This window comes from Daucus carota, chromosome 4 (assembly GCF_001625215.2).
Source record: "Daucus carota subsp. sativus chromosome 4, DH1 v3.0, whole genome shotgun sequence".
NCBI classification, from domain to species: Eukaryota; Viridiplantae; Streptophyta; class Magnoliopsida; order Apiales; family Apiaceae; genus Daucus; species Daucus carota.
The window spans coordinates 31281616-31297562 of record NC_030384.2 but is presented as its reverse complement, the minus strand read 5'-3'; the positions used below and the strand labels follow the sequence as shown (position 1 = coordinate 31297562).

General features: G+C 31.4%; 3 protein-coding genes across 3 annotated transcripts; 2 read left to right on the top strand and 1 right to left on the bottom strand.

Moving 5' to 3' along the window:
• Nucleotides 1–1325: 1325 nt before the first annotated feature.
• Nucleotides 1326–5353, bottom strand: LOC108217577 (uncharacterized). Its single transcript, XM_017390411.2, has 4 exons — nt 5042–5353; nt 2692–2756; nt 2199–2397; nt 1326–1976 (listed from the first exon to the last, which is right to left on the bottom strand). The coding sequence occupies exons 1-4, from the start codon at nt 5165–5167 to the stop codon at nt 1608–1610; spliced, it is 759 nt and encodes a 252-aa protein (XP_017245900.1). The 5' UTR covers nt 5168–5353; the 3' UTR covers nt 1326–1607.
• Nucleotides 5354–6748: 1395 nt separating this feature from the next.
• LOC108217587 (uncharacterized) lies at nt 6749–7157 on the top strand. Its single transcript, XM_017390423.2, has one exon. It carries the CDS (start codon nt 6853–6855, stop codon nt 7063–7065), a length of 213 nt encoding a protein of 70 aa, XP_017245912.1. The 5' UTR covers nt 6749–6852; the 3' UTR covers nt 7066–7157.
• A 755-nt stretch (nt 7158–7912) lies between these two features.
• Nucleotides 7913–11387, top strand: LOC108217589 (uncharacterized). Its single transcript, XM_064091019.1, has 2 exons — nt 7913–9942; nt 10865–11387. The coding sequence occupies exon 2, from the start codon at nt 10934–10936 to the stop codon at nt 11141–11143; it is 210 nt and encodes a 69-aa protein (XP_063947089.1). The 5' UTR covers nt 7913–9942; nt 10865–10933; the 3' UTR covers nt 11144–11387.
• The last annotated feature ends 4560 nt before the right edge of the window (nt 11388–15947 follow it).

The window sequence follows — 15947 nt, the reverse complement described above, 5'->3', positions numbered from 1 at the left end:
CGGCTTATTAATTTTAAAATATATTAGATTAAAATAATTTTGTGATGGTGCGATTTATATGATTCTGCAAATAAAACTGGTAGGAAATAATTATTTTGGATTAAAAAAATCATAAACACATGAAAGACAGGGTTTGTTTTGGATTCAGAAAGGAAATTATAAACATGCAAGTAGATATCGGTTGCCTTATTAAACAGAAATTAATTTTGTTTTAATTTAACGGTGCTTATTTGTTCAATATATGATCCAACAGATGATAAACTTTTGGACCATGCGGCCAAATTAGGCTTATTATATATAGGTATATAATATAATCTGTGAGTACAATTTGGTACACTATAACTAAACGACACAGTTTCTACGAGTTTAGAATTTCGATGCATGAATATATATACGCAAGTATATGATAAATTTAGTGTTGGATATGGATTTTTATTTTATATATATGTATATACTCGTTATAAGTTTTTTTAATAAATAATTATATTTTTTTGTAATATATATATACCTATATAATATATATATATGAACAAATTTTTATATAATTGTATGTAAATATAAAGTTTTAACTTAAATTTCTTAAAGTAACCCACACACATATATACACACACACAGATATATATATATATATAATGTTTTAATTAAATATTATTATTATATTAATATTAAATGTACACAATATGTTTCGAAATAAATATGGGTTTTAAATTAGGTACATGAATCCTAAACGGATTTGGGATTCATAACTTAATACATGAATATATACTCGTGTATAAATATATAATGATGTGTTTTTCAATTAATTTGAGTCATCATTTTTTATGTTTCATGTTCGAGAGAAAAAAAATATTATTTATCCCTGGTAATTAGTAACACTAGATTTAAAAAATTAATATGTTGTTAAGTGTTTTGTATTGAAGTAGAATACAGTAGAGACGTATTCATATATATTCTTTTAAACAGAATGCCTTATGATTAAGAAGAGAATATAAAAATTGTTTTGAGAATGGACTTTTGTATCTAGGAATCCTGTCGTCATTTCTCCATTCCTATCGTCATTTCTCCCCCTTTCAGATCTTAAAAAAATTAAAATGACGTTAAAATAAAGTTACAAATATATAATTTTAAATATTTTTTTTAATAAGAACCTTCATATAACTCTTTTGAATTCTAACATGTTATGTTTCAATACAAACACGAATAATTACATAATTTTTTCTAACTCTAATCCGTTATACGACAAATTTCTTTTTTTCATGCATATGAAGATATACGAAATATGAAATATATGATTTAAAATTAATTGAATAATAAATTATCCTATATTAATAACAAAAAAATATATTTTTAAATAGATAATAAATTGTAAAAACTAAATTCATCACTGCACCCAGGTACGATATAGGATATACAGGTTGTTTGCAACCAAAATTGGCATCTCATATTGTGCCCCAGCCATTAAAACCAAATGGCGTCAATTTACTGACCTAATTTGAGGTTCCTCGACCGCATACTCTGACTGTCAACTCCCAACCTTCAGCTAACAATACTGAAAACCTCAAGGCCGTCCTTAACTTTGAGGATCTATGCTTCTGGTGGGAACATATTTATCGCGGTGTTTCTTTAGGTGCTGAGTCCAATTTCTTATCCCGTTGAACTGATCTAGGGACAAACGTGAGACCACGGGTGTGACGGCGGCCAAAGCTTATGGATGAAGGCGAGCTATCTGAAGTGCTCAATTTAGAGACTGCTGAAACTAGTCCACTCATGGTTTCTTCATCAACTTGCATTGCACTCGAAGCCGCCTCCACCTTGGGTGCTTGTTTACGATGGCTCTTCTGCCTTTGTTTCTTTGATGGAAGGGATTTTTTGAAGAATTCAAAAGAAGTGGGAAATTTGTGCTTGTCGACCAGATGTTGTTGTCGGCTTTTGTAGCTTTTCAGCTTTGCATCACAACCCTCAACAAGGCACTCATACTGTTGAACAATATTTAAATCAATACTAGACATGCTTAAAGGAAAACTTTAATATTGGAAAAGTCCAAAACAGAAAATATCTCATGTTTTGACAAGTCAAGAATAATCATCAATCTGCAAAACGGAATCAATATGTATATAGCACAGAATCCACGTGAATTTTCAATAAACTAGTTTTAGTCCTACAACATACAAAATGAGATGAAAGAAGAAATTGTATACCATAGCATGACCACGAGCAACTTTTGCTTGAAAAAATGAATCATGGGCTTCAGAAACGTGTATGCTGAGTAATCGTGATGTTGGGTATACTCTGGAACACACTGAACAAGATGCAGTGTGTCGTGCTTTGTAGTGATCCTCGAAATCCTCCAACGAATTCATGTGCACGCGACAACCAACAATAGGGCAAGACACTCCCCTAGTAAGACAACAAATATGTATAGGCCATATAATAAGCATTTGATAGTATTAGAATTCAAATCCATATATAGTAGAACTCGAACAAGTTCTTCAAGGTATCAGTTTCCACTTTGCATTATTAGTTTAAACAGAGAATTTAATATATATAGTCATAACTGATAACTTCTTATACCAGCAAACTTCAAAAGAACGATAAAAACTTTTGCCAACAGTGAAAGATTGATGAATGACCCGGTATAGGCAGTCTTGCACACTGCAAAAATGGAAGAATGCAAGTAACTAATCTATCTACCTTTTCTCTCGATCTTCTATGTATGCAAGTTCTTGCTTTTCATCTTCAGTTATATCTAAAGCGAGCTGAAATTGAAAGATAAATGATTAAGAATCAAATTCCTGGGACCACATGAAACCAAGCACATGAGATTTGTCATCATCAGTAAATTTCTAAAAATGTAACAGGTAGATAAATACATGATCAAGTTTTTTAAGAAATGAAAAGTTTTGGCAGAGATATTTATAGACGATGAGAATTTTCTTATATTTAACAAACCATATAGACATAAATGAAAATTCAATCCAATACAACAACTATATTGCAAGTACGCTAATTATACCATCCGTCATATACCGAGAAGGTCATAAAGGACCCAATAGCAGTGACCAGTGTGACATGTATAGCCTTACACCAGGTGTGCCTGGTTCTTTTTATTAGATGAAACTAAGCAGCTTGCTATGTACTTTAAGTCTTTAACTTTAATGGTGATTACGATACTCATGCATTAAAACTTAAAATGCTACATGTAGCTCCAATAATGTAACATAACGAAATTTATGTGAAGTAGAAAAACTGATTACTGCATTTCAGCCAAAAACAGTTCTGCCAGTCCAATGTTGCAATATTCTTAATGCTCGGGCCACTCTTGCAAGGGCTGTTCTAAGGCATAGGTCTGAAAAAGAAAATTTTATTTGGGAGGTTGAGGGTTAAAATCTACTCAAATACAAGATAGGTGTGTTAATGTCTTTCCATTATCAACAACCGAAAAAAAAAAAGTTCTATATTTCTATTGTCCAATTGCGATGAAGTTGTTAATATTGTACACAAAAGCCTCTCTCCCTCACTGCTACACAAACAATTACCTGTGTGAGATTAAGACCACACCTGTGGGAAGCTAAACCCATAAACAGAGCTTCTCAGAAGATCGATTTAATAATCAATTAGGAGTGTAACATATACTTACAACCACAGATTCATTTAGGAAACAATCCCCAACAGTTACCTAATGAAGTTTGGGAACACTCTTGGGCTAATCGAAATAAACCAGCATTTTAAATGAAGTAAAAAAAATGCAAAACAATGAGACAACAGTCTATAAACATATATCATAAAAAAAGGGGGAGAGAATAAAAACAAGAAGAAGAAAGAAACTTAACCAAGAAAAAATACATAAATAATTGAATTGACATGCTCATTTATTTTATTGCTTACAGTAAGAATAAATCATCAGAAACAAAGCTAATAAGCCTTAGAACTACAACTTCAAAATGGTCATTGTTAATAGTATTGTTATGTTTGGTTGAGGAGAATGGAACAGAATGAAATGAAATGAATATTACTAAAAGGAAACAATGGAGGTGGGAGGGAATATTTTGGGAAATTTTTGAGTGAGTGCAAACTTTTATGATAGAATTTGGGAACAAAACAGGTATAATGCGGCATTTCTTGTCAATATGGCGGGATTGAGTTCTAGCATAGGAAGATAAAAATGGAGGAAGGAATACAAAGTTTAAATTTTCATCCATTTTATAGTTCAGTTTTCATTGCATTCCATTCCATGTCATTTCATTCATCCCAACCAAACTGAACATAATAATCTCATATTGCAAGTTACTTCCTCGCATCCTATCGCTTTTATAATGCAGCATTGCCGCCCTTATATGTTGTTATGTTTTGCACAGACGTCTACTTTGTTACAAAACTCAACATTCACTTGAAATATGTTCAATTTAGCATAATTTATTCATTATGTCAGAGGGAGGCACCCGTATTTGATTGCTAGACCTTATGTTCATAACTTAATTTTTAATCGAACTAACAGAAGCATGTGCGATGAGTTTAAGAATTTAACGATACCAAAAATTACGTGTCTATTTGGGAAGAATGAGACATTTTCTCGGGGTAGAAGTTATACAAAGTACAGCCAGATACTTATCTACCAAAGGAGAAATGCTCAAAAAGTTGTAGCATAGTTTGGTACAGAAAGCAATGATCCGGTGAAATAACCTATAGTTACATTGACAATATCAAAAGGTAAGACACGACTATGTTCAAACAAGCAATTGAGAGTCTTAGCCTCTTAGGTAAGCATATGTGCCTCTGGCCAAATTAGATGAAAGAAGTGAGTGTAGCGACAAGTTTATGCCAATAATCCAGTGTTTCATTATCGAAGTAAACATATTGATGTGAACAGGCCAAATGCATAAGCATTAGCTTACCAAAGACGAAAATAAAAAGTCCTCTTGATTTTTTCGAGTTTTGTGAATTTGAATTCAAGCTAATCACTTCAAGTCTTCAACACAAGCTCAGAAATAAGTGAATAAAAAAAAAAAATAATAAACACAAGTAAATGTGAAGATTGAGGCACCTGTTTGGCAAGAAGCTCTCTTTCGACGTTACCAGAAGCGAAGAAAGGAGAGTCGGGAAAGAAGCGCCGACGAGATGGAAACCAGTATTTGAACCCTATTTCTTTCTTCTCCACCTCCATCTCCATCTCCACAGCTCCCCAAACACAAGTTGTCTTGTTTGATTCAAAAGATTTCAAACTGACTAAATTTTAAATGATAAAACTGACTGTTTTCAATTGGATCCCCTTCTCACCTTTTTCATTCAGCTCCCCGTATGTACTTTGGGTTCAATTCATACCACCACTTGTGTGTGCAGCTAAACGTTGATACGTGAATATCATTGGATTCAAATTTATTTTCACTTAAATATTACTTCTACACATAATTTACTATAATTCGGTGATAAGTTAAATATTTTTTACGAAAAATTAAATTATAGGTCCCTGAATTATTGAAGTTTTTATCGTCTGGATCCCTGAATTAAAGATTCCGTATTTTAGGTCATTTAACATCTTTATGTTCTGATCTAAATCATTCTGAACTGTGTTAACTACGGTTCTTTAGTTTCATACAGATCAAAATAATTTTGAAGATGTTAGTGATATCCAAACTCAAAGTTCTAAGTAGTCAAATTGAAATATGAGTCGCTAGCGACACTCATATGACACCAATTTTCACAAACTAGATCAAATTCAAAAGTTTATAAATTTAGATCCCTAAATTCGATGAAGAAACCTAAATTTATAGTCTAATTTAGGGTTTTTAAAAAATTAAATCTAATTTGTAAAAATTGTTGTCATATGAATGTCGCTAGTGATTCAAGTTTCAATTCGAATACTTGAATTTTGAATTTGGATATCACTAACACCTTCAAAATTGTTTTGATTAGTATGAAACTCAAGAATCCTAATTAACACTTTTAGAATTTTTTAACAGAAGGACTTAGATCAGAAAACGAAAAAATTCAGTGACCTAAAATACCGAATCTTTAGTTCAAGGACCTAGACAATAAAACATCAATAGTTCAAGAACCTATAATTTAATTTTTCCCATATTTAATATACTTAGATTATCAATTTGTTGATTTGACAATTTTGTCCTACGAAAAATTGTTGAGAATTATTTTAAAAATTATAGTAATTATATACCAAATTTCCAAATAATTTTTCTAGATTGATTAAAAAAATATTAATACAAGTAAATATGAACTATTGTCCTTTTTATTTCATAAATCGTTTCACATTGCTACGAGTATATTTATATGTACTTTCATCTAATAGTGAAACTTAGGGTCTGTTTGGGAGTGCTGTTAAAAATTGCTGTGCTGTCAGAAAAAGTGCTGGTAAAATAAGTGCTGTTGTAGAAATCAGATAACTGTTTGGTAATTTTTTGAAATTTACTTATTTTGAGTTATAATATAAAAAATAATAATGATTTTGGTGAGGTTTTATAATGAAATCTATAACAGCATTCTGCAAAAACTGAAAAGCAGCTTTTTCTAAAAGCATGGGAGGACCTGCTTTTTCTAACAGCAGCTTTTCAGCTAAAAGCTGCTGTTCGGGAAAGCTACTTTTAGATTTACCAAACAGTTTTTTACCGATTTTTCAGCAAAAAGCTGCTGTTGCTGTCTGCAACAGCAACCCCGAACAGTACCTTATTGTTTATAGTATAAATTAGATATAAAATTTGTGTAAAAGCTAAATAAAACTAATCTGTGCCATAGCTGTACTCAATTATTAACTCCTACTATACTACTAAACACTTGATACTTGCCAGCAAAAACAAATCTTGAAGTGAGTGGTGGCGGTGGGGGAGATCTTAGGGAAGAAAAATGTCAGATTGGGGGCCAGTGTTTGTGGCAGTGGTGTTGTTCATACTGTTAACACCAGGTCTGCTACTGCAGATTCCTGGCCATAACAAGCTGGTTGAGTTTGGTAGCTTCAGGACCAGTGCTGCTTCCATTTTGGTTCATTCCCTTCTTTATTTTCTTCTCATTTCTCTCTTTTTGTTAGCCATTGGTGTTCACTTGTATGTTGATTCTTGATTCTTGCATCCCCTTATAATTACTCTGTATTACTCATATATGTGTTGTGTGTGTATATTAATGGGAATGTGATTACGTTTTCTTTTGCTAAATCTTAATGTTCGTTTCTTACTTTGATTGATCTGAGTGTTATGATCTGATCTTAAGTGGCGTGGCGTGGCGGGGCGATAGAGAAATAGTATTGAGATGGTATTAAGTAACTGGCAATGGAAAGTGTGGGACTAGTTTTTGGGTGATTCTACCCTTCCAGATCCCACCGACGACTGAGATTAGAGGTGGCAATATGGATGCAAAACCATTAAACCAATCCAAACCAAACCAAAATTGTGAATTTGGATCCATCTGAAATCACATTTAGAAAAATGGATTTGGTTTGGTTTTTAGTCTCACATTTCTCACAAAATATGGTTCTAACCACATTTGGTCTCACTTTTAAGATTTCTTATAACTCTCCACACACACTATTATGTTTCTTTTCTTTTCTTTCTTTCTTTTTGCTAATTATCACATGCACATGCCATGGTTCGAACTCATGACCTTACTTGGAGAAGCCAAGAGCTTAAACCACTCCATCAACTCACACACTTACACATACTTTTGTTATATTTAGTATTCATTATATTGTGATTTGAGTGTATTAACTTTTGTTCATTATATAAAACTTATTTTTACTTACTAAACTAGTTACCCATAATTCAAACTAAAACCATAACCAAATTTATTAATATATGGTTTGAAAATGGTTTTGGTTCATCTATCCGAACCAAATCTATTTTATAAGAACCAAAACCAAACCAAAACCACATTTTGCCACCTCTAACTGAGATGTTCTGGCATTATTAATTTGATAATGTGCAATTGTTGAGTGTACCTTTGGATAAGTTATAGTCTCTAAAGTCTGAGCATTTCGTGTTTTCTTGTGCTCCCAAAATGTTTTGTCCTCTCAGGCTCAGAATAAATCTCGCCTTCTTCAAGGCAAAGATCTCATCATTTTTAAAGTCCCAACAACATATAGGAAACTATAGATGTTTAATACACTGGAAAAGAATGAGAAAAAAGCAAGACTAGAGATTGAAATGGCTAATATAGATTTGGGGCTAGTGTTGATTAGAATGATTTAGGGCTAGTCTGTTGCCACCTGGGTGGCTAATTTAGTTACCAGAAAATAAAGAAGCCATTTGCATATATTAGTCACATTGTAGCAGGTATAGTTTAGTGGTAAAAGCGTGATTTGTTCCCACGGATTGAGAGGGAGCATGAACACTAAGCATGTTCATGGATTTCCACACTTTGATTTTCCTGCTCTACATGCTGTATTGATCTTTGCCACTTACACACTCTAGAGTCTAGCCTGAAAACTGTTTGTTGTAATGAATTGTTCTGTTAAAAGCGTCTGGATATTTCCTTTTTCAGCAAACTGATTAGAATATATTTACTAGTTCTCCAATGTCATGATAAAACTTACAGGACAGGTCTGTTTCACACACTCTACACACATTTACACACTATATTTGACGTAGAATGTCAGGTGTACCATATCATAGAATTAGGAACAGATATCTGCAACTTCGCTGTTATGTGTTGATGAGGATTAGTTCATGCCAAAATTTCTATACCTAGAATTTAGAAAAATAGCATACTAAAAAAAAAAAATCAGTAAGCTCAGTAGTGCCTCAAAGGTATATACCATATTCTAACGGTTTAGCTTTTCTGTCTTTCTGATATTCTGTCATTTTCCTTAGATTCTTGAAACAATCTTAAAACCTAAAACTGAATCCCTAACAATCACATAAGCTTGGTTTTCGGCATCAGTTATCCTACAAAGTCCCATAACATTTGAACAGTTGTGCCGTACAATTATCAGGCCACCGAACCCAAATAACATAGAAATGTTGATGAATGATGAGAAAGTATATACAAAACTTAGAAAAGTAGAATGAAGAAATTCGGTTACTAATAACTTGTTAAGCACCAACCAGAGCTTTGCCCAGAAAAGAAATGCACCATAATCAAGATTTCAGTTACTCTTACAACAACAAGCAAGTTACTGCAATGAACAATGTTATTCATGATATGTTCATCATGTCATTTCCTTAGTATCTCTGAAACAATCTTGATATTTGAAACTCAAAGCAACACAGTGCAACTGCTTGCGGATCTGTTATTTGATCCCAACAGTTGGTCCAATATAGAACAGTTTCATACATTAAACAGGTTTACGTGTCATATGTTGAACCTTGAACCATTCTGACCTCGCCCCTTACTGAATCTTCCGACAGGATGCCCATATATACAGTGTCAAAGGCTCTTTGATTCTTCGGAGACAAACTCCTCATATTAGGACAAAATCCGATTCTTAACCTCTTGAAAGGAGGTTTTTGCTATTGAATCTCCTCATATTAGGACAAAATCCAATTCTTAACATCTTTAAAGGAGGTTTTTGCTATTGAATTTCGGACAACTTGATAGTCGAGGCAAGGTGGTAGATAACAGAAGTTGCTAAAATAGCAAAACTCATCTGATTCCTCCAAGAAGCGGCCTAATCTTAAATATTATAGTGTGGAACTCTGTACTGGGGAAAATATCTGGTTTAACAGAGAGCATAAGTCCTGCAACTGAAAGATGTTTTAGACCAATGCGGCAAGCCGGCAATCATGTACATATACGCTGTCAACAGAGACGTCAAGGGTCAGACGTTTTAACTCCTCGTTATGTCTATCACCTTCGATTTAGGAAGGTGGCTTAGTGGTGTGGAAGTACATCAAATCTTTTGCAACTCAAGGTGATTTTCACCATGTTAGTCACCAGTCACCACTATAATCCATGATGCAAGCTTCTTTCCCTTAAAGTCTTCAATAGTTAACTCTTTCAGATTAGGTATGGTTTCAATCTTTCCATCACATTTTCATCTTGGCATTCTCTGTCTTTCCTTGTGTTCATTGTTCCTCCTGCTTATCGGTAAATGAATAAATGCTGAATATCTTGTGTAGCGAAATGAAGATTAAATTAGAGGTGTTTGTATATGGAGCACCACAAAGATATTCTTTACCTGTACAGAATCATTTTTTGTAAAATTTTAATTTATGTGTATAAATATTTATTGGAAATCACAGTATAAATTTTATTTAAAATCATTGCTTGGAGGTGGAACAGGAAGCACGGACTCATCCGATATACTTCCTCTAATTTTTCAATTTTTTTTTTCTGAATGAAAACATAGTTGTTAAATATTCAGAAAAAAAAATTTGAAAAATAATGTGTAGAAATATATTTTTCAAAGCAATTGTTATTTTGACACAGAGCAATGGCTATGGAATCGCCGTGCTATCCCTTCCCATTTGTCCAAACAAACGTGAATGTGGTATTAAAATCACACATTTTCTGGCCGTTTCCTTCAAAACTTGGGATCCCTGCTCGTTTTGATAGCATTCCCCTCTTCCTCGTTCTTATCAATTTGGTTCGGCTCAATTTTAAGAGCCCGGATTTTAGAATTCAAACAGTTCTAGACAAGCCCAAAAATGATCATCTACGGAACATAAGAAAACATGTCAGTGGGGCAAAATACATGAGTAGTGACTCATAGGTTTTGTTTGCAGTTTGCTTAACTGTTTTCTAAGGTCTAGATTCTCATCTCTCAGCAAAAATACAATTGCCGTCCTGCATGTCATGTCAACAATCAAGATAGCTAGATAAGCCACGTTGCAGGCAACAATATTTTGAATCGCCGGTTCTGTGACCTTTCTCTTGTCTTCACTTGCCTCTTTTTAACAATTAATCTTCTCATCTACCATTTTGCTAGGCATATCTGCTCTGAGTCTGTCGACTCAATAAACACACAAACTGGTTTTTGAGGTGAGATCACACAGAAATGGCTGATTGGGGACCCGTGGTGATCGCAGTGGTGCTCTTCGTGCTGTTGACACCAGGGCTGCTGTTCCAGCTTCCGGGTAAAAGTAGAGCCATAGAGTTTGCAAACTTTCAGACCAGCGGCGTGTCCATATTTGTTCACACAATCATTTTCTTTGGCTTGATTACCATCTTCCTTATTGCAATTGGTGTCCATATCACTACTGGATAACCCCCAAATTTATGACACCCCTCCCATTTCTTTCACTTAGCTGCAACTTGCTAGCAACGAGTACTGATATATGTAGCTTTGCATTATAATTTATGTTGTCTTGCTTATTTTCAACCTTTTGGATTCATTGATTGTGATAATTCTGTTTATGATGCATCTTGTCATTTGTGATAACCGAATCTGATGTTATTTGAGTTTTCTTTAATGCAATGCAGCAATTTGTAGGCTTTTAGCTAGTCTACCAGCTCCTTGCGCATCCGATTTTTGAGTTGTATATGCAGAAGCAGGATTTCATATATTACAAGTGCCCTTTTTTTCGTTAAAATATCCTCAACACAAGTTCCTCCTTCCGACCCGTTAAAAAGGTGAGTAGATTAACATCTCAACATATTAGATATTTCCTGGCTTGAAGCCACCAACGGCGGACATAGTAGGATGTGGGCGTCTCTAGAATTGTTCGATTCAGTTTTCTGATTTTTCTTAAATTCGGATAGAAAGTATAGTTATAATTCAAAAAATCAGGTTTAAAAATTCTAAAAGTAATACAACTCTTTTCTTATCAAATTCTAAAGATTATATAATTCTTTTCTTATTTAGTATTTCTTATTGAATTCTAAAGATGAGACAATTCTTTTCTTATTTAGTAATCCTAATAGAAATAGGATTATATTTATTCAAACTAACAAAATCATAGATAAAATACAATTTATATTTAAGATTTGTAAGGTAATACGTACAATTTATATTATCGATTTACTCTTATAATTTTCTTAAATTTCGAATAGAAAATAAAGGATTGTAAAGATAATAATCATTAAAAAAACTGATAGCAACAAAAATTAGAACCATAAAAGAATAATAACTTTTAACTAATAAATAGGCATCAAAAAATAAAAAAAAATTAACAAATAAAATAATATATAAAAAATAGGAATCATATATTAATTTTATGATAATGTAAATGGGTCTTGATTAGTATTGTGTTTGACGGGTACGGGAGGCGGTCCAAACTAATTTTTATCTAAATAATAATAATTTTTTTATTAGTATTATGTTTGATGGGAAAGTCGCTAAAATAATTTTTATAAAAGAATAATAATTTTTAACTAATAAATTGGAATCAAAAAATAAAAATAATTAACAAATAAAATAATATATAAAAAATAGATATCATATATTGATTTTATGATAATGTAAATGGTTCTTGATTAGTATATCGTTTGACGGGCACGGGAGGCGGCCCAAACTAATTTTTATCCAAATAATAATAAATTTTCTATTAGTATTATGTTTGATGGTAAAGTCGCTAAAATAATTTTTTATCTATGTTATAATATATTTTTTTGTTACACAATTCAAAATAATCTCTAATTTTGTCATAATTAGAATAATTTTTATTAGTATTGTGTTTGACACTAAAACGACTCAAACTAATATCTAAATTATACTTCCTCCATCCCATTTTAAGTGTCCTGTTTAACTTTTGAATGGTCAAATTGACCAAATTTTGACTGAGATTTACACATATAATATAATTTTTAAAAGTAAAAAAAATTATGTTATTATAAAATACATACAATATACTATAAAATGTAATTTTTAGTTTTTCAAAATAATAATGAATTTATTTTTATGCTTGGTCAAAATTTGGTCAATTTGACCGTTATAAGTCATAACAGGACGCTTAAAATGGGATGGAGGGAGTAATGTTTTGTTATAAGTATTGTGTTTGACAAGAGAGTGGCTCAAACTAATTTTGATCTAAATTATAATATTTAATTTATCATAAAAATAATAATTATGGATTAATATTGTCTTTGACGGGAGGGGGGTTCGAACTAATTTTATTATTAGTTTTGTGTTTGACAGGATGATCACTTAAACAAATTTTTATATCAATTATAATATTTTTTATTTGTGATATGTTTAATGGGAAGATGACTCCAAATAATTTTTATCCTATTATAATTCTAATTCATATCAAAATTTATCACGCCGCCGCGAAGCGCGGCTTTTTTAACTAGTTATCATATAAGGTGTTTGACATTTTACACATACTAGCCTTTAACCCGTGCGAAGCACGGGCGGATATATAGTTCGTAATTTATTATTATAATTTAAATTTTAACATCATTTTATTAGTATTTTAGTATTAGTGGATTGAATTTTAATTAAATTATATTATTCGACTGACTATATTTTCTCCCAATTACTTGAAAATGGACAAACCCTAATGTGTGTGTGTATATATATCAGGATTTTAGTACATTTAATCCGAATTTAGTACATGTAAATTTAAAAATAAAAAAATCAGAAAATTCAAATCTTTTCTAAACATAGTTGATCGTGTAATACCTTTGAAAAAATCGAATATATAAAGCTTCTTGTTAAAAGAAGATATTCAAAATTATTATTTATAATTTTATTTATAACATCATTATAATTTTTTAATGAAATATTATATGATAAGGTATTGTTAGGAGTGTTTTTAGTATGTTTTTAGTATTTGAAACTGTTTAATAATGTAAGATTAATAGACTCCACATTTGTAGACTTGTAGTACCAAAAGAAGAGTACCAAACCAAAAAATATAACTAAAACTTAGGACTACAAATTATACCCATGTTGACTTATTATAGTATAGTATAGATTTTTAGGATGTTTGACCACAGGTTTAAAATAAGTATTTTTTTTAAAAAAAAATTCTGAATAAAAACATTTCTGTTATATTTTTATTCAAAAAAAAGAAAATTATAAAAATATTAATATTTGTTGTATGGTCAAAGCACATAAAGTTAGGTGTAAAAAGTCAAACTCTCTGTATAATGGACGAGAGTATTATTTTTCTAGAAAGAGCACTCCCACTCCCAAGTCCCAAGGAGATTAACATTTTTTTTTCTTGTCATAAGATACTTTCTCGTATAATGAATTGTATCCGAATACAATAGCAGTTGGAAGGAGTTCCTTTCGTTCAAGAAAGTTTACCATGTAACCCTCAGACATGCAGAAATGACCGGGGACACTTAGACAATAAAGCTTTAATGTTCGATAAGAAAACACCCGTAAGAGGTCGCGCAATCAATATTTTTTGAATGCTTATGAAGAACACAATTTTAAGGATGTTTTATCTCAATACTTTTATTATAATACTCGCAAAATTTAGATAAATCATTAAATTTATTATTTATTAGAAGTATAAAGTATTTTTATTTGATTATATTTTTTTTTTAATATATTTATTTAAATTATTATTCTTTAGATATAAAATTTTGGATATAATAACCGTTGATCCAATTCGAAAATTCGATTTTTACTTAAAATTTTATTTTCAAATACATGTCATGATATGAATTTATTTCCAAATGATGTGCTTTATTTTAGTAGAATCATTATGTTGTTTTATGATTTCTAAAGTGATAGGAAAAAAAATATTGAGCACTAACAAATATAATTTAACTTGTACGGTGTTGAATCTTCAATAACATTAATTTTTTTTAATTTGTAATTGTTTTAAACATAACATGTAACTGTTATGTTGTTAGAATTGTTGTATGTCTAGCGGTAATGGTAGTTTCAATAGTTCTGCAAATTAATATATAAATCTTACGCAATTTTTAAATTAAATATGATATTAATCTTGAACAAGATGAACATGGAGTATTTATGTTCAAACACTAATGCAAATACTGGGGAATGGGTAGTATAAATATATTGTCGGACCATCTGAAGCGATTCTTCACTTCCGACAACATATATAACTCAATTATGCAGAAAAAATCTTCAAAAATCTATTATTCATATAATATTGTAACAATATATTTGATGAGTCATTTTATTCCATGTCATCAACCATGTCAGATCCACTTAAACATATAATTACTTTTATTATATACATAGACTTGGGCTCATTGGAGACCAACTTTATGTGGAGCATTAAAGACTTAAGTTCCTACAGTTGGATAAAAATCAATCAAGCGGTCAAGATTAAATATTTATATTTTTAAAAAAACAAAAGCGTAAGGCACCCATATCTATCATGTATGAGAGTCACGCTCATCTTTGCGTCAGTTACAGTTTTGAAAAATAACTCATCTTTTTAAGAGTTCTCTCCTTTCTATTAGATCCTTGACGATTTTGTGCAAGGTTTACGACAAGATAAGAGCGGAGTTACCTGGATTTCTAATACTAGATGTCTACCGCTTTTAATTGGTGTAAAGATACAATGTCTTCCTTATTTTTAATGTAATTGGCTTTAAATTTGGTCTCCAACCCTTCTGACGTTGGTTAATTACTGTATCATTTTAGCATATTTTTAATATTTTAGTACCTTAGCTCGAGAAGGTAACTAAGTGGCATTCTTGAGTGAATAGTGGGGGATTGAACAACATTTTTAATATTTTTTTCTAATTTTTATTGGTGGCATGTTTCAATTTTCTGAATTAATATTGTAGTTTATTGTTTGATGGGTGATTTGTAGTAGGTAATTGTTTAATCAAATGCAAGACAATTTCTTGTGAGTGGTGGACAATATTAAATGGAATGTCTAGTGGATACTGTGTGAATAGAACATAAAAATCAATAATTTGTCATAAAAATCTATCAATGACTCATCTGACCTTAAGTCAAAGTGATCATACTCTTGTGGAGTATTGTGTTCATGTTCTTATTGATTGTCTTTGTGCCTTGACTCATATTTCTTTGGCAGTTTCACAACCTATCACTCTGTTAGCATAACATTATCAAGAACACTAAGCAGTAAATGTCATATCTTTGCATCTTTGCTTATAGATGAGATGTCTTCTGA

Coding starts and splice junctions, on each gene's coding strand:
- LOC108217577 (XM_017390411.2), bottom strand. CDS start 5,167: ATGGAGATGGAGGTGGAGAAGAAAGAAATAGGGTTCAAATACTGGTTT. Junction 2,757..5,041: donor GAGAGCTTCTTGCCAAACAG/GTGCCTCAATCT, acceptor TTTCAATTTCAG/CTCGCTTTAGATATAACTGA. Junction 1,977..2,198: donor TTGCTCGTGGTCATGCTATG/GTATACAATTTC, acceptor ATTGTTCAACAG/TATGAGTGCCTTGTTGAGGG.
- LOC108217589 (XM_064091019.1), top strand. CDS start 10,934: ATGGCTGATTGGGGACCCGTGGTGATCGCAGTGGTGCTCTTCGTGCTG.
- LOC108217587 (XM_017390423.2), top strand. CDS start 6,853: ATGTCAGATTGGGGGCCAGTGTTTGTGGCAGTGGTGTTGTTCATACTG.